The sequence below is a fragment of the Hyaena hyaena genome, unplaced genomic scaffold (genome assembly GCF_003009895.1).
Source record: "Hyaena hyaena isolate Hyena2069 unplaced genomic scaffold, ASM300989v1 scaffold_0, whole genome shotgun sequence".
NCBI lineage: Eukaryota > Metazoa > Chordata > Mammalia > Carnivora > Hyaenidae > Hyaena > Hyaena hyaena.
Window position 1 is genome coordinate 12,928,863 of NW_024080632.1, and position 23,645 is coordinate 12,952,507.

The 23,645-nt window shown below is 42.3% G+C and overlaps 1 protein-coding gene and 1 pseudogene across 2 annotated transcripts in view; one reads left to right on the top strand and one right to left on the bottom strand.

The window, feature by feature from the left end:
• Positions 1-22,799, top strand: part of RNF10 (ring finger protein 10) — a 35,137-nt gene extending 12,338 nt beyond the window's left edge. The window contains exons 3-17 of one of the 2 annotated variants that reach the window (XM_039230581.1): positions 4,150-4,349; positions 5,425-5,515; positions 6,999-7,183; positions 7,263-7,399; positions 10,655-10,815; positions 11,455-11,580; positions 11,861-12,122; positions 12,332-12,465; positions 13,667-13,784; positions 14,014-14,115; positions 15,514-15,669; positions 18,376-18,476; positions 21,342-21,399; positions 21,472-21,630; positions 22,244-22,799. In XM_039230581.1, coding sequence (XP_039086512.1) covers positions 4,150-4,349; positions 5,425-5,515; positions 6,999-7,183; positions 7,263-7,399; positions 10,655-10,815; positions 11,455-11,580; positions 11,861-12,122; positions 12,332-12,465; positions 13,667-13,784; positions 14,014-14,115; positions 15,514-15,669; positions 18,376-18,476; positions 21,342-21,399; positions 21,472-21,630; positions 22,244-22,320 — 2,067 coding nt within the window. In that variant the 3' untranslated portion in view covers positions 22,321-22,799. Of the gene's footprint in view, positions 1-4,149; positions 4,350-5,424; positions 5,516-6,998; positions 7,184-7,262; positions 7,400-10,654; positions 10,816-11,454; positions 11,581-11,860; positions 12,123-12,331; positions 12,466-13,666; positions 13,785-14,013; positions 14,116-15,513; positions 15,670-18,375; positions 18,477-21,341; positions 21,400-21,471; positions 21,631-22,243 lie in introns of those variants that run through there. The other variant, XM_039230652.1, reaches the window with a different exon arrangement.
• LOC120219685 lies at positions 18,979-19,205 on the bottom strand (annotated as a pseudogene).
• Positions 22,800-23,645: the final 846 nt, after the last annotated feature.

Consider the following 23,645-nt stretch of genomic DNA (forward strand, 5'->3'; position numbering starts at 1 on the left):
TCTTTTCTCTAGCTTTATTGTAAAAATATAGTATGTAATACGTATAAAATAAAATATGTTTTAACTGCTATTGGTAAGCCTTCTGGTCGACAGGTCATTAGCAGTTAAGTGTTTTGGGGAGTTGAAAGTTATACGTGGATTTTCAGTTGTGCCAGAGCATCAGTGCTGCTAATGCCTGCATTGTTCAGGTGTGGATTGCATAATAAAACTAAAGATAAGTGCTTATTGAATTAACAAAAAGTAGATTGAGAGAATTAAAGGGATAGAAAGTAACAAAGAGGTGACTAAGGAAGGCTACACTGAGGAGGTGAATTCTGAGTAGAGTTCTGAGTGAAGCAAGGGAGCACACCATACAGTTTTGAGGAGGGGTGTCTTGGCCAGAAGGAATAACAAGTGCACAAGTGCAAAGAACCAGAGGTGGTGATACTTGTGGTTTGCTTGAGGTCATACAAGTAGGCTGCCATGAGTGGAAGAGTAGAGAATGAAACCAAAGAATAGGAAAGAAGGGTCAGATCATGTGGGGCCTTGTAGGATTCTGATTTTTGTTGAGAGAGATGGGAAGCTATTGGGGGTTTAAGAAGGGAATTTCTGTAATCTGACTTCAAGGTTAAAAAAATTTTTTTTTAACTTTTTTAATTTATTTCTGAGAGAGAGAGAGAGACAGCGTGAATAGGGAAGGGTCAGAGAGAGAGGGAGATACAGAATCTGAAACAGGCTCCAGGCCCTGAGCTGGTAGTCAGAACAGAGCCTGACGCGGGGCTCGAACCCACAAACTGCGAGATCATGACCTGAGCCGAAGTTGGATGCTTAACTGACTGAGCCACCCAGGCACCCCGTCTGACTTGGAGTTTTAAAGGGGAGAGTGGAACCTGGAGGCTAGTTAGGAGGCTGTTAAGATATATCTGGTGAGAGTGATAGAAGCTTTGAAACAGTGATAGATGGTGAGATGTGTGCACATTGGGGTGATGTTTGAAGATAGAGCCAACAGGATTTTTTAATATGTTAGTTGTGGGGTCTGAGCAGAGAAATGAATGCCTTTGAAAAAAAAATGTTTTTGGCTGGAGCCCATTTCAGGTACCATATACTGAAGTGGGTAAGATTTCAAGAGAAGTACAAAGTTCAGGGGTGGTGGGGAAGGAAGAGGAGTTGAGATAAAGAACTTCATTTTGGAAATATGCTTTTTGCATGGAGATGCCTACTAAATCTCTGAGTAGAGATAGGCTGTTAATGGAATCTGGAGTTAAAGGAGAAGACCCTGGCTAGAGAGCCAGCTGCATACATTTGGTGTTTGCAGCTATGGAACTAAGTGAGATCATTAAGAAGTGAGTGCTGCAGAAAGAGCATAGATTCAAGGATTGAGGCTAGAGTCAGGCACCAGCAAAAAGGGAGGAAGAGAACTGAAAGCCATTTGGAGAAAGTGATCAGTCTTGCCCTCTACTGATGGGCTGTGGAAGATTAAGACTGAAAGTAGACTAGTAGATTTGATCATGTGAAGATAGGCTGTTGGCCTTGAGCTGCTTTGGTGGAGTGGTGAGGACAAAACCTGATCAGTATAGCTTTAGAGAGTGGAAGGATGGGAGGAAGAAACAGCAAGTTCAGACAGTACTTTCTAGTGGCTTTGTTCTAAAGGGAGTAGAGAGGTGAGGCAGTAGCTTGAGGGAACGTGTGGTCAGAGATTTTAAAGTTAAAGAGATTTAAAAGAGAAATACAGCAAGTCTCTGCTGATGGGATTGTTTCGTGAGGGGGCAGACATGATGCAGAGGAAAGGGGGAGAATTGCTGTAACAGTATCCTTGAGTCCTTGAGTTGGGATCTACTATACTAGTGGAGGAGCTGGTCTGAACAGGAGCTTTGCCAGTTCATCCTCGGTGACGAGAGGAAGGCAGAGTACCTGTAGAAGGACGTAGGAATTCTCTTCTGATTGTTCTTAATTGTCTTGGTGAAATATAGAAGGTGAGCTGAGAGGGGAGCCTTAGAAGCCTTGTGGAATGGCATTGTCTGGGTGACTGGGAGTTAAGTGGGTACAGGAAAGGAATAGGGTTGTGGTAGGGCTGCCAGGCAACCTAAGGGGCTTCTTCAGTGAGACCGGTTGGTGTGGTGTGGTTGTGATCTTGTGATATCTGTCTGGTGCTGGTGTGGAAATACATAGGCAGAGAGTCAGATTAATCAGGAGAAGGTTCTGCCAGATGAGTACAGATGACAGAAAGAAAGGAGCAGTGGACCATAGGATCTAGGCCAAGTAAGGAAAGAAGATTGAAGGAGTGGGTTGGATCACTGGTTTGGAGATCCCAGGAGGGGTAAACAATTGTTGGAATCAGGACTAAAGGGAAGAAGCTGGGAAAGAAGGGAGTTGCTGCTTGAATGTTGGGTGCTCAGAATTACGATGGTGGAAGATGTGTGGTGGTTACTCTTTTGGTCTAGATTGTAGAGCAGTAGTGTCCAGAGAAATGCAGGCCACATATATAATTTAAAATTTTCTAGTTGCCACATTAAAAAAAGTAAATGGTAAAATTAATTTTAATGTTTTTACCCAGTATAGCTAAAATGGTATTTCATGATGTGGCATTGGCCACACCTCGCTAGTAGTGGTTGCTGTAAAGGGTGGCACAGCTCCAGATGGCATGTCCATGAGAATTGGGTGCCTGAGGTAGAGTGGAGGAGAGAGAGGGGTCGAGGAACTGAGAGGTCAGTGTGTTGGAAGAATAATCAGGAGTTGTGATGGGCAGTATTGGAGAGAGTGGTAGTGGACCAGCTAGGATAACAGTGGGATGATAGAAGGTATGGATGTAGAGGATTTCGTTGAGTGTTATCTAATTTGGGGGCATTGGGAGTGGAAGACTGATGAGGGGACAGCAGTCCCATGGAGATGAGTTTCCAGGGTATGAGAGGCAAGGGATGACTTGAAAGTTGTGAGCTTCCTGTGGTGAGTTACATGAACAGTGGGGGGTATTGTCTCCCAGGATCTATTGTTGAAATAAAAGGAAAGTGTTTAATTATATGTTTTGCCACTGTTTTTGAGGGTCATATGCTGTGATCTGTATGCACAGGGTTTTATTGCAAGTCATGTTTGTTCCCTCTGGGATGGAAGGTATGTTTCACCATATCCCTTTTTGTGCTCTTTAGCTTATGATGTCTGTGCAGGTGCTGCTTACTAATTTCTAAGTTTGACTAAGCAGCAAAAGCCTTAAACTTGTATTTCCTTTGACCCAGTAATTCCTACTATACATTCAAAAGAAATGATAGGCGGCCAAATATTTGTGCACAAAGATGTATCCAAAAATCAGAACATTATTTTGTGACAGTGGAAAAGCTACTAACAGTCTGTGTCCTACACAAGGGCATTATAGTATACCTATGTGATGTAATGGTGTATAGCCATTTAAAGTAACTATGTGTTAATATGACTGACATGGCAAAGTACTTATGACATTAAATTATAAATTGGGATCATAAACTGCAGTGGCTGACTTATAAGTACATACTGCTTCAATTTGGAAATGTTAAGAGAGCTGTAAAAGCCCCCACCGTGATTTTTTCCATCCTTACGTGCAGTGGTATTTCTCCTCTGCTGATTGAATTTATTTCTGGACACAGAGGTAGTCTGCCTACATGTTCTAATTCTGTCAGTTTTAATTAACAATGAATAGCAGTGTGTGTCTTAGATGGGATATCTCTGGCAGAATCCTGAAGCCCATGGCAGTTAGCAGCTGCTTGCAAGCTGCCTCCAGAGTATAGTTCCACAGACTGGCTTTTGCCAGAAACAAACTAGAGAACAAGTAGCTAACAAGAGTGAAGGTCTAGGAGTCCTATGGGACTGTCAAAAGATTAATCCAGTAAGTAAATCATTGTACTTCCCAGTAGCTAGAGGAGGTCATGTTGGGTTTAGTCATTTAATAGTTAATTGCCATTTAGCAGGGCAGGCTAAACAGTTTAAGTAATTATATGCTAAAGCTCTTGTCCCCCTTTCTGTTCCCATCCAGATCTTAGGTAGACTTTTGTATTACCCTCTCCTAGGAAGACTGTTTACTTTAAGCCTGTGTTTTGTTTAGTTAGTATTTTGAGCCGTGTAGAAGGAGGGTTGTGCTGGTTTCTGCTATCAATCAGTGTCATTCTAATCTGAAATATTCTGATTCATTCTTATTCTCTCTAGGTAGCAGAGGCTCAACGGGCAGAGTTTAGCCCTGCCCAGTTCTCTGGTCCGAAGAAGATCAATCTGAACCACTTGTTGAATTTCACTTTTGAACCCCGTGGCCAGGCGGGTCACTTTGAAGGCAGTGGACATGGCAGCTGGGGCAAAAGGAACAAGTGGGGGCATAAGCCTTTTAACAAGGAACTCTTTTTACAGGCCAAGTGAGTATGTCTGCTCTTGGGCGGAAAGTGCAGTTGTTGGTGCTAGAAGAAGCTTCTTTTATTTATTTATTTATTTATTTATTTATTTTATTATTATTTTTTTCTTTCATGGTTTATTATTAAGTTGGTTTCCATGTAACACCCAGTGCTTATCCCAACAAGTGCCCTCCTCCATGCCCGTCACCCCCCTTCCCCTCTCCCTCAACCCCCAGAAGAAGCTTCTTTTAAATTGCTGTGGGAGAGTGGCAGAAAGGGAGTTGATCTGGTTCTTTTACTCTCTTGGAGGGGGGGAGCGTGGCAGGTGTTGAAAACCAGCTTTTCAAGCCAGATGTTCTTGGTGCTTAAAAGAAAGAATATAATGCTTAAATAAATACAATGGTTAATGCTAAAATTAAATAATGCTTAAGTAGCATAATGAGGTAGTAAAAGTATTTGCTTTGGAATTGGACCCACATTTGAATTTTGTTTTGACCTTCAATCTTGGGTTATTTATTTTCATCTTCTTCCTGTAAAGGAGGAGGATTACTTAAGGGAGAATTGGATGACAGGTTGGAGTGTTTGGTATATATTTGCTCAAATACTGATTCCCTTTTGTTTCCTTTTGTGTGTCATTAGTTACAATGTAAGATTTGACTTTGGATCTAGACTGAAGTTACTGGTTAGTACTTTATATAAATTGCTAATCAAATGATTGAGAACAGTCTTTCTACTGCCTTGAAGACTAGCTGTGTGCCATGGTTTCTCAAAGGGAGGGAGGACATCTGGCTTCCTGCTGATTGATAGAGCCACAGTCTGGGTTAATTTTAGCTCAAGGGAGGCCTACAGGCAGCTTGGCTGGGCTTAGAAGCAGAAGAAACAGAGTTCATGGATATAGACTCCTACTTGCCAAGTCTCTGGATTCCCTCCAGGGCCAGGGCTTAGAACTGAAGCTGAAGTCCTAGTTCAGTGCTTCACAAACCATGGCTGCTAATGGCCTATATTTGATTTCTAAGTGAAGGAATGATGATTTTCTGTTGAGGGCTTGTTGGTGGCTTCTGAGAGTATGCCTTTTCTCTATCTTCTTCCATATTTCCAGCTGCCAGTTTGTGGTGTCTGAAGACCAAGACTATACAGTTCATTTTGCTGATCCTGATACCTTAGTCAACTGGGACTTTGTGGAACAAGTGGTGAGTAGCTCAGCTAAGCTTATAAGCTGTTAGTGGAGAGAGAACTAAAGAAAGGGACCGTGGTGACACAGCATCTATTGGCTGGTTTCATTGTTGATACCTTTTTTATTTTTTAATTTTTTAAATGTTTTATTTATTTTTTTGAGAGAGAGGGACAGACAGCATGAGCAGGGGAGGGTCAGAGAGAGAGGGAGACACAGAATCTGAAGCAGGCTCCAGGCTCTGAGCTGGCTATCAGCACAGAGCCCGATATGGGGCTTGAACCCATGAACCGTGAGACCATGACCTGAGCCAAAGTCGGACACTCAACCGACTGAGCCACCCAGGCGCCCCTGTTGATACCTTTTTTCTGCCTGGCCTCACTGTAGAGATCAGTTCCCCAGAGATCAGTCCTGGTTTCTCCTGGAGTTCATTTTGTGCTCTCTAATTGGCATTAGCCTGCAGGATTGGGGAGTTTGAGGGCTCTCATCAAAGGTATAAATGCAGTTTTATCAGTGACTTCCTTTCTCCTGGGAAGAGGTAGCCAGAGAAATACATGAGGAACTCTGGTTACCCTCCTGACCTAGGGTGGGTTCATTGCATGGACATGGCTTCATTGGTGGCCATTTGTAGTAATCAGTGTTAAATTAGGCCTCTGTCTTGTGGCAGGTGAGTGAGCCACCAGGTGCACTACTGTCTAAGCCACTGCTGTATTTTGTTTTCTGTTGAAGTAATGGGTTCTGAGTATTCCTTTGCTGCTCTTAGGTTATAGGGATGTAAGTACTTCTCCTTCCTTCACTCCCTCCCTCTCTCTTTTTGAGAGCACAAGTGAGCCTGAGTGGAGGTGGGGCACAGAGAGAGAGAGAGAGAGAGGGAGGGAGGGAATCCCAAGCAGGGTCCATGCCAGGCATGAAGCCCAAAGGGAGCCTGATGGGAGCTGACAGCGGGCCTGACACGGGGCTCAATCCAATGACCATGAGACCATGACCTGAGCCGAAATCAAGAGTTGGATGCTTAACTGACTGAGCCACCAAGGCACCCCTATAGAATACTCTTCAAAGTGATAGGCCTCCAAGCCTGGTTTCTCATTAACTATGAAAATTTATAAAAACATCAGAGAATGTTCTGTATTCATTGGTTAAAAAAAAAAAAAAGACCCATAAAAGGTGTAGGTCTCTTTGACTTCTCTGTTGGAAATTATTGGTACATTACTTCTTGACCTTTTATAAACCTTTGTGTGCATATATATAAAAATCTTTTTTAATAAATGGGATTATGTATTGATTTCTGTCCCTTTTTCCTTTGATGTGGAGCCCCTAAAATACCTGTTAAGTAGTTAGTAAGTCATTATTGTGATTTCCTTAATGATTTACTTTTGAATAATTCTGTGAAGATGTGTTGAGGAGAAATGTTCAGGGATAGGGGTGGGAGAGGAGAGGCTTCAACTTTGACAATCCCATGTCACTTTGAAAGCAGTGTAACTCGTGGTGCCATTTTGTTGCAGCGCATTTGTAGCCATGAAGTGCCATCTTGCCCAATTTGCCTATATCCACCTACTGCAGCCAAGATAACCCGTTGTGGACACATCTTCTGCTGGGCATGCATTCTGCACTACCTTTCACTGAGTGAGAAGACCTGGAGTAAATGTCCCATCTGTTACAGTTCTGTGCATAAAAAGGATCTCAAGAGGTGAGATGGAGACAATTATTAGGTTAGACCCCAGTCTGCTAACTTCTTGCTCTTTTACATCTAAATGTCCATGTTACAGTGTTGTTGCCACTGAGTCACGTCAGTATGTTGTTGGTGATACTATTACGATGCAACTGATGAAGAGGGAGAAAGGGGTGTTGTTGGCCTTGCCCAAATCCAAATGGATGAATGTAGACCATCCTATTCATCTAGGAGGTGAGTTCTGTTAATTTAGGGGGTCATAATCTTGGGTACATCTTTTAGGGCTATCAAATAGTATCTTTTACTGTCAAAATTTGAGCCTTTGGGCAAGCCATTTCTAGCATTTGGAGAACAGTTTTAGGATTCTAGTAGGTTGGAGAGGCATTTACAGAGAGTGGTTTAACTCTTGGTTTCAGGTATGGTTCAGTTATAGACATTTTAATTTTTCATTTTGTTGAAATAGTACCTGGCATTGTGCCCAGCCTAGAGAATTCCATAGTCAGCCAGTCTGGGCAACTGTTGTCAAGGAACTCAGTAATCTAGTACAAGACATATAGAGAGAGGGAGAGAATCCAAGCCGACTGACGATGGGCTCAGTCTCACAAACCATGAGGTCATGACCTGAGCCGAAATAAGAAGACACTTAACTGGTTGAGTCACCTAGGCACCCCTAAACTTTGAAAAATCTAAAATTCTTAAGAGAACATATAGGATAGTATCTTTATAATACTTCAGGTAGGGATGGGTTTTTGAACCAGGCTGAAACCATAGAAGCTAGAAAAGAAAAGATAGATAAACTTGATTTTATAAGAATGAAATCTGACAAGATTCCTTAAAGTCAACAGATGATAAACAAGGGGAAGATTTACACATTCAAGACTAAGGGTTAATGTCTGGAACATACAGGTGTTATATAAATTATATTATATATGTTATGTGTGTGTGTATATATATATATATATATGTTATATAAATTATATTAACAGTCCAGTAGAAGAATGGGTTAAGCATATGAAAGTATTTCCCAGAAAAGAATACTGGAATAACTTCTCAAGAATTACAGAGATTTAATTTTGCTAAGATTATGCAAATTAAAATCCTTATCAGATTGACACACACACACACACACACACACACACGAAGAAAAGACATTGAGAGCACCAGGTTTTGGCAGGGACAGGAAAATGAGTACTGTGTTCATGGTGGCAGTGTAAGTCAATAATACAGCTTTTTGGGGGGGGAGCAATTTGGTAGTATTTAAAATATACACAACCTTTGATCCAGCATTTTTACATAATACAAAGAAATTACACGTACTGAGGAGCGTGTATAAGAATTTTTTGTTACAGTATAATAGAAGCTGTGTTATGCTGTGGAACACAATACAGAAGGTTAAAAAAAAATAGGCTAGATCTCTGTTAGCATTAAAAAATTTTTTTAACATTTATTTTTGGAAGAACATGAGTGGGGGAGGGGCAGAGAGAGAGGGAAACACAGAATCCTAAGCAGACTCCAGACTCTCAGCTGTCAGCACAGAGCCTGATGCAGGGCTCGAACTCATGAACCATGAGATGATGACCTGAGCTGAAGTCGGATGCTAAACCAACTAAGCCATCCAGGCACCCCTCATATTAACGTTTTTAAAGAATTTAATACAAGTTGGATGGGAAACGCAAAACAAAACTTAACAGTTTATCATTTACAGAAAAACCTTTTATTTTCTTAAATGACTATGGATATATAAATGTATAGAAAAAGATTTGACAGATACATTTTAGAATTTGTAAATGGTTATCTCTGGGCAGGTACTAGGATGGGAGACTGGGAGCACAGGGCATTTCAAGAGTTTCCCAAAAGTTAACATTGTCTTAAAGTTTTTAAAAAGTACAGAAAATATGAGGGAGGGAAGTAAAGGAAACAAATTATCCATGGTCCTTTTACTTCTAGATATCCCAAAATTGTACATTATTTTTCTACTCATATATTTTTGCAAGATTGGGATTAAGTTTTCTAGTTTTTGGTGTCTGCTTTATATTCATATAATGTTGCTATTTCTACATGTCACTGAATGTCCTCTAAGAAAAACATTTAAAAATTTTAAAGTTTATTTATTACTTTTTAATTTTTTAAATTAAAATTAAAAAAAAATTTTTTTAATGTTTTATTTATTTGAGAAAGAGAGAGACTGTGTGAGCAGGGGAGGGTCAGAGAGAGAGGGAGGTACAGAATCCAGTGCAGGCTCCAGGCTCTGAGATGTCCACGCAGAGCCTTTTGTGGGGCTCGAACCCACGAACTGTGATCATGACCTGAGCTGAAGTTGGACACTTAAGTGATTGAACCACCCAGGCGCCCCCTTAAAAACATTTTTTTTTTTTTTAACATTTATTCATTTTTCAGAGACAGCGCGTGAGTGGGGGAGGGACACAGAGAGAGGGAGACACAGAATCTGAAGCAGGCTTCAGGCTCAGAGCTGTCAGCACAGAGCCCGACACAGGGCTCAAACCCATGGACTGTGAGATCATAACCTAAGCTGAAGCCGGATGCTTAACCGACTGAGCCACCCAGGCACCCCTATTTTTTTTTTTTCTTAATTTCAAATAATCTCTACACCTGTCATGAGGCTCAAATTCACAACCCCGAGATCAAGAGTCACATGCTTTTCAACGGAGTCTGCCATGTGCTCCAGGAAACCATTTTTAATTCTGCAAAACTCACTCTTTTTTTATTAGTTTATTGTCAAGTTGGTTTCCCTATAACACCTGGTGCTCATCCCCACAAGTGCATCCTCCTCCATGCCCATTAACCCCCCTCCCCCCCCCAATCAGCCCTCGGTATTGTTCTCGGTATTCAAGAGTCTCTCGTCGTTTGCCTCCCTCCCTCTCCCCCACTATTTTTCCCCCTTCTTCTCCCCCACGGTCCTCCATTAAGTTCCTCCTAATCCTCCTATATGTGCAAACATATGGTATCTGTCCTTCTCTGCCTGACTTGTTTCACTCAGCATAACACGCTCAAGTTCCATCCATGTTGCTACACATGGCCAGATTTCATTCTTTCTCATTGCCATGGAGTATTCCATGGTCTAGGTAAACCACATCTTCTTGATCCATTCGTCAGTTGATGGACACTTAGGCTCTCTCCATGTTTGCAAAACTCTCTTTAATGAACATGCCATCATGTCATTAACCATTTCTTTATAATTGGACTTACTGGTTTGTACAACATTTTTTGGTATTAACAGACGATGGTGTAATCAGTAGTTTGGCTAAAATTTTTTACCATGTCTTTGGTTTTCTTAGATTCCTTGTGTTATGGGGTCAGAGTTATGTTATAGATCTTATATTAAGGTCATTGCTAAACTATTTTTAGAAAATTATGCTAAATTACTCCATCTTCACTTTGGGGGATCAAAGCTGTATAAATTCCTGTATAGCCACATGATCACAAAGCTTTAAATATTGCATGTTTGTGATCGTGTTGACTTTCTTGTAGATGAACAGCACAGCCAGTACTCCAAGTTGCTGCTGGCCTCTAAGGAGCAGGTGCTGCACCGGGTAGTTCAGGAAGAGAAAATAGCTCTGGAGCAGCAGCTGGCAGAGGAGAAGCACACTCCCGAGTCCTGCTTTATTGAGGCAGCTATCCAGGAGCTCAAGGTAAGATGATGTGCTGGAAACAGGACAGGATGTTGGGGATAAGTTACCTCAGTCCCAAATTTAAGATAATGAATAGAGAATGGCTAAAACCAATTTCCTCTGGCTTTTGGTGATGAGAGAGAAGGGTTGATCTAGTTAGTGGTTTCTAAAGTGCTCGCTGGAGCTGAAAGGAACAAGTTAAAACTGTAACTGAGTCACTGGAATCTCTTAGGTTAGCTTTGTTCTTTAAAAAAAAAGATGTTTTCTTTAAAAAAAAATTTTTTTTTAATGTTTTATTTATTTCTGAGAGAGACAGACAACATGAGCAGGGGAGGGTCAGAGAGAGAGGGAGACACTAAATCTGAAGCAGGCTCCAGGTTCTGAGCTGGCTGTCAGCACAGAGCCTGATGTGGGGCTCGAACCCATGAACCATGAGATCATGACCTGAGCCGACGTCGGACGCTTAACCGACTGAGCCACCCAGGCGCCCCAGCCCTGTGTCCTTTAAGAATTGAGGGTTTTAAGTACTTACTCTTCCTATTGAGTCTTGTTGCCCTTTAACTTTTGCTCCTGTTGAGAGAGGCCATTGTAAGCCCTTGCCCTTCAGACTAAGTGTGTTTCTGGAAACTTAGCTTTCTCTGGTCTTCTCTGGTGCTCTAGACTCGGGAAGAGGCTCTGTCAGGATTGGCTGAAAGCAGAGCGGAGGTCCCTGGTGTCATGCCTGCTTTGGAACAACTGGTGCTGATGGCTCCCTTGGCGAAGGAGGCCGTTTTTCAACCCAGGAAGGTGAGTGTGCTCTTGTTACAGACTGAGTGGCTGCTGTTCCTCAAGGCTGCTGTTGAGCTGGTAGGCCATGTTGTGAAATCTGTACTTCATGGGAGAAGAGGGGACTATTAACATTCTCCATGTGCTTATTAGTTGTTTACCCAGGGATGTTAAACCCACGAATGTGACTGCCAAGGAAAACATGTAGAGAACTTGGTTCTGAGGAGAACATGTAGAGAAAGGTACATGTGCCTACCTTTGCCACATGTACTTTCTATTGATGGAGACTTTGTCCCAACAGGGTGTGCTAGACTACCTGTCTGCTTTTGATGAAGAGACCACCGAAGTTTGTTCTCTGGGTTCTCCTCGTCCTCTTGCTCTCCCTCTGGTAGAGGAAGAGGAAGCAGTGTCTGAACCGGAGCCTGAAGCTTGTGATGACTCAGAGTTAGCAGATGACAGTCTTGGAGAAGGGACCATTTGTACCGAGTCCAGCCAGCAGGAACCCATCACCAAGCCAGGCTTCACACACCTGAGTGGCTCTCCTTGTTACTACTTTTACCAAGGTGAGGGTCCCTAAGAGGAGGGCTGGGTTGCCATAGAGATGCTTCAGTGACATGGCCTGGCCTCTCAGCAGAAGGAGGTTTTGCTGCTAGATGTGGGTGCTTGGGCCTGTTGCCTTTGGCCTCAGGGAGGGAGAGGCAGGCTTAGCTGTATGGGGGGTGCTGTCTTGAGGACTGGCCATGACTGTTGTGTGAGAGCCGCTTGTCTTCAGCGGAGGACGGGCAGTACATGTTCCTGCACCCTGTGAACGTGCGCTGCCTTGTGAGGGAGTACGGCAGCCTGGAGCGGAGCCCAGAGAAGATCTCGGCAGTCGTGGTGGAGATCGCCGGCTACTCCATGTCCGAGGTAAGGTCCTGCCTGACCCATGGGGCATGGTTCCGGAGTGCCATTGACCTGATCTTTTTGACGTGCGCCTAAGCAGTCCATACTCACAGTTCTTCGAGGATCGTAGCTTTTGTATTTGTTACATCTATTTTTGTCACTGATTTTGTGCCTGCAAAGATTTTAGAGGTTAAATGGTGCTGTCTTACCATGTTGGGGTTCTTTTAGTCACCCTGCTGTCTGCTTTGTAGGTTCATTTATTGTGGTTTGGGAACATAGATATCTCCCACTTTCACTGAAGATGAGTTTTTCTCTTTTTCCTTATGGTTTTGGAGAAATGTCCAAGGAATCGAAAAGTTTTTGGAGGCTCTACACTAGGTTATACAAGATTGAAACATTTTTGGTTTAACAGATACCTGTTAACTATTATCTGATCATTTATTTATTTATTTAATTAAAAAATTTTTTTAAATGTCTTTATTTTATTTTGAGAGACAGAGCGCGAGCAGGTGAGGGACAGAGAGAGGGAGACACAGGATCTGAAGCAGGCTTCAAGCTCTGAGCTGTCAGCACAGAGCCCGATGCGGGGCTCAAACCCATGGACTGTGAGATGATGACCTGAGCCGAAGTCGGACTCTTAACCGACTGAGCCACCTATTACCTGATAATTTATATATGCAAGGTTTTGCCCTTTGAGAGTTATCCCTGTATTGATCACAAACTTGTTACATTGTAATCTTTCCATAAACATGCAGAAAGAGAATGGAAAAGAAAATTAAACTGAAATTGATGGCTTTTTTTTTTTTTTTTTTTTTTTTTACTGTTTCAGGCCAAGCTTTATTCAGTAGGGAAATCTGTTTTATCCACTTTCCCAGTTATTAATTCTGTTAGTGGATCCCAGGTTTGTTGCCACCAAATACTCTTTATTTTCCCCTGTTCACTCTCCTTAGTTGTGGGTTCCAGAAAATCAGAAACAGCTGGTCACCTTTGAATTATTTATTACCAGGCTCAATTTATTCATATGCAGCACAAACCTAAAAACTGCTTTTGGTTGATCATTCTACCTTGTTGAATGTCAATTGATGGTTTCTGTTTGGCTTTGCAAAATGGTGATAACTTGAGCACTACTCTTTGAGCTCCAAAGAGTTGGCTGTCTGGGGTGGAAATCTCTGTCCTCAAAGCTCAGCCTGGTGTTAGTTGAGTTTTGGTCCCTTTTCCACGGTAGGACGTTCGACAGCGTCACAGATACCTCTCTCACCTGCCACTCACCTGTGAGTTCAGCATCTGTGAACTGGCTCTGCAGCCTCCTGTGGTCTCAAAGGAAACTCTGGAGATATTCTCAGGTAAGAATACTTCTTTTCATAGTGGAGCTTAGGGGTTCTGATTGGAAACCCAGTGTGGGAGGAATTGAGGAGCTCTGTCATGAGCCTCCATACCATACTCCAGCTGTTCATTCAGTCCAGCTGCCTCCTTTTGGGGCCTTAGTGACTAGTAACTAAGTCACTAACTCCGGGAGGAGTTAATGGCCATGTTGTCCTTGGTCTGCCTCCTCACCCTCGGATCATCCCACAGATGACATTGAGAAGAGGAAACGTCAACGCCAGAAGAAGGCTCGGGAGGAACGCCGCCGGGAGCGCAGGATTGAGATGGAGGAGAACAAGAAACAGGGCAAGTGTAAGTTCAGGAACTCTCTTGGACTAGTACAGCTGCGCATCCTCGTAGAGAGACTCTGTGCTTGGGCCCGGGAGCCAGACTGCTTGGTTCACATCTCCGCTCTGCCTTGTTTTTTTTTTTTTTTAGCTCTTAAATGTGAGTCATGAGAGCACCTCCTTCATAGGCTTATTTGAGAATTAAGTGAATTAATGTGGGTCAAAGCTCATAGCTTTTAAGAAGGGATGAGATTAAATTCATCCCTGGCATAGTAGGTGAAAAAACCTGTTCTGGGGAAGGAAATTGGAGGTCTGCTGAATCTGGGGATTGTCTCCTGTGCGTTCTGAATGGAGCAGTGATCCCACCGTTGACTCTATTAAAGGAGACCTCTATATACAGCAAGTCTGCCACAGGGTCTGATATAGTAGAAACCTTGACAAAGTAGGAAGGCTATGCAGGAGGTTAGATTTAAGAGCTCTTTCTTATAAGTACAGTGTCTTTTGATGTGCTTCTTCCACGTAAGCTTCATTGAACCTAGGAGATTAGTGTGACATGAGGGCTTGCTTATTTATCCTCCAGAAAACAAAGAATCGAGTCCTCAGCTAGGGAAAGGACTTCACCATTTTGACTACATATGGTATGGTAAACATAAATTTTTCTTCTCCAGCTGGGATAAGTATATAGCTGGGGTCCCAATGCAGTGTAGCTATTTGGCACATTTCTCAAATGTTTAAAAAAACTGATGTTTCAGAAACAGAAGCTTTTTAATTTTACCTTCTTTATTACGGAAACATCCAAAGACAAGTACATAGAATAATATAATTAACCTTGTGTGTAATATCTGGCTTCAGTTAAGAATAGTAAGAGCAAAGGTTTTATTTTGTATTTTTGAGAGAGGGATGGAGAGAACGTGCGTGAGAGGGGCGGGACAGAAAGGGAGACAGAGAATCTGAAGCAGGCTGACAGTGTAGAGCTTGACATGGGTCTGGAACCCATGAACTGTGAGATCATGACCTGAGCCAAAGTCAGATGCTTAACTGACTGAGCTACCCAGGTACCCCTAAGATTTTATTTTTTAAGTAATCTCTACACCCAGTGTGGGGCTTGAACAACCCTGAGATTAAGAGTTGCATGCTACCAACAGAGCCAGCCAGGTGCCCCAAAAACGGGTTTTATTTTAAAACAAAAATAAAGGGGTTTCTGGGTAGCTCATTTGGTTAAGCATCAGACTTTAGCTCAGATCATGATCTCATGGCTTGTGAGTTTAAGCCCCATGAAGTGACAGTTATTACAAATTTGGGTTTTAAAGTGTCTGATTATATCCCTTAGAGCCTTAGGGGATTCATATTGACTATCCTCAACTGTTGGAAAAGATTTGAGGAATATTCTAAGTGGCCTACTATTCTTCTCTTTTCTTTGCAGATCCAGAAGTCCACATTCCCCTAGAGAATCTACAGCAGTTTCCTGCCTTCAATTCCTATACCTGCACCTCTGATTCTGCTTTGGGTCCCACCAGCACCGAGGGCCATGGTGCCCTCTCCCTTTCTCCTCTTAGCAGAAGTCCAGGTTCCCAAGCAGGTAAATGAGTTGGGATTTAAAGAAAGAAGTTGCCTACCAGCCACAGACCTTAAGGAAGGCCCTAGTATCTGAATTTACAACTCTAACCTACTTAGTATGGTGGCATCTTTAGGTGACTAACTTTACTTTGGGTAGTTAATATATTCCTGAGGTACATCAGATTTTTGCCGTTTGATTCACTTTTCTCATTGGCTGTACTACTTTATACCCTGCTGTCTTCTAAAAACCTCAGAACCTCAAGGCAGCTCATATGGCAGGAAAGTTAAACTTAGATTCTTTCCCGTGACCCAGCTGTTTTATTTCTAAAGATTTTTTAAAATGTATTATATTAATTTTTGAGAGGGAGAGAGCACGGAAGCAGGGGAGAGAGAGAGAGGAGGATATAGAATCTGAAGCAGGCTGCTGACAGAGCCTGGTGTGGGGTTTGAACTCACAAACTATGAAACCATGACCTGAGCTAAGTCTGATGCTTAACAACTGAGCCACCCAGGCACCCCTCCACCCTCAGCTGTTTTATTTCTAGTTTGTACGTTTGATATAATAATCCCCTTGTAAAATTAAGCATTTTTGTATGCATCTCCTTATTGTAGCATTGTTTATAGTAGGGGGGGAAAGCCTACAAAATGTAGTGGTAAGATAATGGCTGAGTTATATACCATTTATACTATGAAATACTTTTTTTTATTTTATTTTTTTATTTTTTTAATGTTTTTATTTATTTTTGAGAGAGAGATAGAGACAGCATGAGCAGGGGAGGGTCAGACAGAGAGGGAGACACAGAATCCGAAGACAGGCTCCAGGCTCTGAGCTAGCTGTCAGCACACAGGCCGACGCGGGGCTCGAACTCATGAACTGTGAGATCATGACCTTAGCTGAAGTTGGACGCTTAACCGGCTGAGCCACCCAGGTGCCCCTATACTATGAAATACTTAACATATTGAGGAGGGTAATAGCTGTGTTTGTGAACCAATGGGTGGTCCTTTAAGGTCCAGTGGGTGGACCTTTAAGATAAAAGGAAGTTGTAGAACAAGACCATTTGTGGATTTTATTTATTTTTTTAAAGACTCCACACCCAACATGGGGCTTGAACTCAAGACCCTGAGTCACATGCTCTACAAATTGAGCCAGCCAGGTGTCCCACATTTGTGGATTTAAAAAAAAAAATACAAAAAACAGTATTTCGTTAAGAGTTTATATATCTAAATATATAGAAGAGTATTGAGGGGAGTATGGCTGGCTTAGTCAGTAGAACATCCGACTCTTGATCCCAGGGTCATCAATTCAAACCCCATGTTGGGTGCAGAGTCTAACTTAAAAAAACAAAGAAAGAAAAGGAAAAAAAGATATTGAAATGATTATGTTTCAGACTGGTAATGCTGTTTTACTCTAGGGAGTGAGATTGGGATTGAGAGGTCGTTCAAAGAGGCCTTTAGCTTTTTAAAAATTATTTTTTTCTCATATTGAGAAACTATTAATCTGTTATGAAATTAAACATTTAAGAGTTACTATAATTTCAGAGATCTGTCTTTTATGACCTTTATCCACCTGGCAGATAGTTTTTGATAATTAAAATTTCTCTGTCAGCCATTTCATTTTTAAAAAATGTTTATTTATTTTTGAGAGAGAGAATGGAGACACAGAATCTGAAGCTGGCTTTAGGCTCAGAGCTGTCCGTGCAGAGCCTGAACTCACGAACTGTGAGATTGTGACCTGAGCCGAAGTCAGACGCTTAACCAACTGAGCCACCCAGGTGTCCCTCAGCCGGCCATTTTAAAGAATAGTCCAAGAGCAGAATATTTAAAACTCTTGGTGACTCTTATGATCATATACCTGTCACTGTGCAGATTAGGAGCCTCAGGCTAGGGCAGGGGCTTAGTGACAGGGACTGTGACTGCAGCCTAAATCTTGAGGGCAGTATGCACGACCATTATGCTCTTTAGTCTGAGAGCTGATATACAGAGGAATATGGCAGAACTTTGATTACATTATCTGTGATATAAAAATTGGTTGTGTACATGCTTTCAAATACTAGCTTTTTTGAAGGAATGGGCTTTAATGTCTTAAAACAAGAGCGGTTGGATAGACCTAGGACTGAAAGTACTAAATAGCCCTGGCTGACTGTGGAAGGGTCTGCTACTGGGAGAGTGAATAGGCCTCTCCCTTCCAGCAATGATCAGGGCAGTGGGTAGACATGGGAAATACCCACCTGTAGGTCAGAAAGGATGGAGAAGACTGTTACCTAGGGAGTATCAGGGAAAAGCTTCCATCTTCATGTTGGATTTTGTTTGTTTGGATGTGTGTTTTGGGTACTAACTGAATAGAACAGGTCATACATATCTGGCTGGAACATAAAGGCTGGTCTGATTAAATTTTATCTTAGAACTTTTTCATTCACATAAAACTAGTCTATGACAGTCCACTACCTAGGCCTTGAGAGTCCACTGATGTGGAAAGGGTTTTTCTTGGTGTGGGAGTGGATTCTGCCATGCTTTCCAGTATTACTGTGACTACTAAACTTTTCTTTCCCTAGATCACTAGTGTGAATAATAGGCCATGTTCTTAACTTTGTAAGAACATGGCAGAATTGAAATTGGATCAAGGTTTGCTTTTTGTGATGGGGCTGGTAATTATCCAGACCTGATTCAGGGTTCATCTCTTCTCTCTTGGAACTCGACTTATATAATCAGGTCTCTGGTTTCCTTTCAGACTTTCTGCTGACCCCTCTGTCACCAACTGCCAGTCAGGGCAGTCCTTCATTCTGCGTTGGGAGTCTGGAAGAAGACTCTCCCTTCCCTTCCTTTGCCCAGGTAAATCTCTGCTTGTGAAGCAGTTCACAGGTATTTAATGTGAGCTGCTTGTTCTTGAAATCTTTCTGCTGGAGAGGGAGAGACAGGCTAATGTTGTGTTGATGGTAATAATCACGGAAAGCTTTTTTAGGAGGAAATCTTAAAGATTTTGTCTCAGATGTTATTGTGGACTTATCAAGGAAAGAGGCCAAGATTAGCTGAGGGAGAATCAGAGCTTTAGTTATTTAACAAATCATCAACTACTTGGTTACTGAGCATTGTTTTAGGGGCTGGGGAGACATCAATTTCAGATTGTCGCTGGTTCTAGGACTTCTGATTCAGGTGGTATGTATCTGTGACATATGATAAATGATTTCTCTTTACTTTGGGAAGGGAAAGCTTGTTTTGGTTGTCCTATAACTAGCCAAACTGTCTTCCTTGGGCAGCTGGGGTAGAGGAACACTAGGGCAGTGACACTTGATGTCACATCTTTTTGTGTTTTTGTTTTTGTCTTTAAGTGTTTTTAGTTTATGTACAATAAGTTAGCATTAAGGTAGGTCTCTTGCATGACCCATTCAAGGAAGTTCACGTAATCCAGCTTACTGAAGCCTGTGTCCTTTGCATACTGATGGAAACACTGGCGGCACATAGTGAGGCTGTATTTGTGAATCAGACCATGCCGGTTTGAGCAGACCTCAAACTCTGGCCTGATTTCCTCAGCTGGCTCCCATGAAGCTGCTGATGACCCATCTTGTTCTCTTGGATTTGAGGCCGAGATGTCAGATCATTTTATTAATCTTTAAAACAGCATTCCTGCATTGAGATAACTGAGGAAGGATGGGGACAGCTTGCTGAGCTTTAGAAGTTAGTATTAACCTTTTGGGGCTTGTTTGGGATCATTAGCTTAACATTTCTTTAGAGCACGTGATAATGGAGGTTTCTCACAATGTTTCTCAGTGTGTGCTGAGATATAAGCAGGAATTGGACTTTGGTAAGTAGAGTCCTCAAGTCAAGGAGGAAGAAATAATTGAGAGGAATCCTGAGTATTAACTGATGGGCTTTAGGGGTTATAATCAAGTGGCTCCCAGGAATTATGTCAGATGCTTAAGTTTTGTTTCATTTTTTAGTGTTTATTTATAGAGAGAGAGTAATTGAGCAGGGGGAGGGGCAGAGAGAGAGGGGAGAGAAAATCCCAAGCAGGCTCCTTGCTGTCACTGTTGAGCCCGACTTGGGCTCACAAACCGTGAGCCAAAATCAGGAGTCAGACACTTAACTGACTGAGCCTACCCAGGCACTTCTTAAGTTGTTTCTTTAGAGTAGGTTTTATTGCCATTGCTTTTTTCAGCTTTATATGTTGAATAACTTCAAACTTGAAAGTGTTGAAGGAATAGTATAATGAACGCTCATACCTTCTACCTGGGTTCACCAGTTATTAGCATTTTGCTATATCTGCTTTCTCTTTTGTTACACTGTGTTGAAAATGTTACAGACCTCATGAATGAGTTTACAACCAATTATTTATGAGATAAGTGCCCCCAAATGATACTCTTCTATAGAACTACCAGTTGTCATGATCACATGAAAGAACTTCAGCTAGTAGAATACCTAATATAGTATCTGTTTCATATTTCTCCATTTGTCTGAATGGTCCTGTATTGTTTTTAGCCTGGTCCAAAAAAGATTGCTCATTGCATGTATTTGTCATGTATCTTTACTCTCCTGTGATCCATAACGGTTTCTCTAGCCTCTCTTTGTTTTCTTCCTGTGGCATGGATATTTTTGAAGCATCCAGACCAGTAGTATATAGTGTCCTACGGTTTGGATTTGTTTCTTTTTTCATGAGTGGATTCAGGTTAAACATTTAAACATTTCTGGCAAGAACAACACATAGGTGTTATGTATTTTAATGACCTGTTAAGAGTAAGATGATTCAGAGTCCATATTCTTTGGACCCCAAATTCCCAAGGACCAAGGGAAAAGATCATCAAAGTGGTACATGATGAAGAAAGGTTATTCAGTGAAATCAACCTCTGCCAATCCATGCCAATTTTAATACTATTGTACCTCACTTTGGGACACATACTTTAGGATGACACATTAGGATGACATTTTTATTTGAATTTCATGGGGCTTGTCTCTTGGTAGTTTTCCAGTAATAAAATTCAGCCTGCTTTGAGTTGCATGGCATATGTGGCATATGTAACTCATAGTGGCCCTCAATAATTAAGAAGCTGGCCTTGGCCACATAAGATGAAAGAATTCCTCATTTCGGGGGCAGGAGGGATGGTTCTGATTTTTATTGTACATGGAGGAGTCTGGTCTATGGTTGGATCTAAAAGTTAATAATTGAGGAGCTATTGGAAAAGCAAAGACTGAAGGGTAATGACAGCTGTTGGAGCAGTTTCAGGATAAAGTTAAATTGATTTTCTTGGCCTTAAGTAACTGGAGTTAGAGAACCAGGTGGTTTCGTTTTAAAATTGGAGGGTACTGCACACTGCTTATTCCAAGAGGTTTATATTTAGGGGGGTTCCCACAAAGAGCAGGAAAAACTTACCAGAAGAAGGGATTGACACAAAGTCAGGATTTCCAACTTGAGAGTCTGAGGAAGAACCTCTTGTACAGTCCGTGCACTGTTCTATACGGTTTCCTAAGGAACAAAACGGGCTTTGGTTTCCCACCTTGGGAGTTTCACTGCTAGTTCTTTTGGTCATGATACAGAGGACGTGACTGAAACTGTGTGTTAAGGAGAGAAGTACTTGGAAAATCCTTTTTTCCAGAGGTGCTAGTTCTTTGTCCCTTTAGCCAGGCAGTGTCAAGACGCAAGTCTGGTAAAGAAATTGGACTGGTTACTTAAATTCTTCTCTTCCTTCTTTCCCACTTTGGCAGATGCTGAGAGTTGGAAAAGCAAAAGCAGATGTGTGGCCCAAAACTGCTCCAAAGAAAGGTGAGAATGGCCCTCTGGTGGAGGGGGAATGTGGCTCCTTTCAGAAAGTAAATTAGCACTGGTATTTTACAGATGAAAACAGCTTAGTTCCTCCTGCTCCTGTGGACAGCGATGGGGAGAGTGATAACTCAGACCGTGTTCCTGTGCCCAGTTTCCAGAATTCCTTCAGCCAAGCTATTGAAGCAGCCTTCATGAAACTGGACACACCAGCTACTTCAGATCCCCTCTCTGGTAAAGGCCAAGAAAAGCGAGTGCTCAGTACATAGTTGTCATTTCCACCTGGATCCTGTGGCGGGCATCACTAATTAGGCACTTTTCTCTGAGCCTGTAGGCTCACATGCTAATATCAGCCAATAGTCCATATAGTATGCCAGATAGGATGTTTTTGCTACTCCAAATTAATTATTGAGGCCCAGATGTGAAACTCTGAGGAACTCTTATTTTTTCCTTTCTAAGATGTAGCAGAGAGTATTGTAGAATCCTGAGTTTGGTAGAGGGTGGCTAATAGATGAAGTCAGGCTTGGAGCCTACGCCATTCTGTAGTATTTAGTTAGACAAGATGACTAGCACTTATGGTGTGCCTTCTCCGTGCCTACCTAGCATTGTGCTCATTTTATTCTCCCAGCAACCATATTAAATGGGTAGAACTATGTTACAGATGAGGAAACGGGTCTAGGGTATAAGGTGACTTGCCCAGATACCTGGAGTGTGCAAGGACTGGTATCTCAATCCAGGGGGTCTTCATTCTAGAACCTTAGCTGCCACTCTGGGACTCTCAGGAATGAAACTGGCTGGGGCAAGGGGATGGCATTCTAAGCTAAGTTCTTTCTGTGTTTCCATTTAGAAGAGAAAGGAGGCAAGAAAAGAAAAAAACAGAAACAAAAGCTCCTGTTCAGCACCTCAGTCGTCCACACCAAGTGACACTACTGGCCCCGGCTACCTTCTCCATCTGGTTTTCTTTTTTCTGTGCTTTTGTTTTGCTGCTGTAATTTTTAAGTATTTGAGTTTGAACAGATTAGCTCTGGGGGGGGAGGGGGTTTCCACAGTGTGAGGGGGAACCAAGAAAATTTTAAATACAGTGTATTTTCCAGCTTCCCGTCTTTACACCAAAATAAAGTATTGACACTCACAAGAGATCTCTCTTCCTGCCAGTATTTTTAGTTTGTTACCAGGTTAGTCTTTTTGACCCATGTAACTAGTTTCTCTCAACCCAAATAAATTGTGGAGTCCCTTCAGCATCCCTTGGAGCAGCCCACACCCCTAGCGCTGTTCTGCCGACATGTCAGGGCATCGTGGCTTCTGCACACCTATCAGTGTGTGTTTTAGAACAAGTCAGATCTTTCCTGTTTAGTTCTCATGTTAAATAAACAGGAGGATGGGAATAAAATGGATTTAGGACACCTAGCCTGAATTGCAGTTTTTCTTCTGAGAAGTAGTTAGCTGTGGTGCCAGACCTGGGTTGCTTACATATGTGATGGAGGGTTTTAGCCACCTCTTGAATGTGGCTGCTTTTGGGCAAGGAAAGCTGTAATGGTTATGGTTACTAAAGAAGCCCTGGAATCTGCCAACTTTTAGGTCAAGCCTGTTTGCAGTGACAGTGGCCTGAATTGTAGGAGCTAGGGCAGGTTTGAAAGCGGTGGGGCACCCACTGTGTCCCTGTCATCTGAAATAGTCTGTGCCTTGGTTTCAGCTGAATTTGAGTGATGTGAATTATTTTGCTGCTTAATAAAGTGACCCTCTAGGTATAATAGAATGTGAAGGCAAATAGTTGCAATAAATCACCTGCACAAGCAATGAGAACTTTCTGGTTTTTTAAAGTTCATTACAGGTTAGGTAGACACACCTCTTAAATAGGTTAAGACTTTATGTTTATTTTGAGTGTGGGGGAGGGGCCGAGAGAAAAGGAGAGAGAGAATCCCAAGCAGGCCCTGCACTGTCAGCATAGTTCCTGACAGTGGGGCCCGAACTCATGAACCCTGAGAACATGACCTGAGCTGAAGAAATCGAGTCAGATGGACGTTTGACCAACCGAGCCACCCAGGCATACCCCCTTAATTAGGTTCAAGTAACACCTACCAGGAGCTTGAGCACTTTTATCAGGGAGCAGTGTCTCTTCCTAGTGTCAGGCCTAAAGGGTTCTTGAGTTGGGCTTAGTTTTAACCCATCATTCTTAAAAGAGGTTCAGAAATCCGGGAATAGGAACTCCCCTGGGTGGATGAGGATGTTTCAGCCTTGAAAGTGAGGGG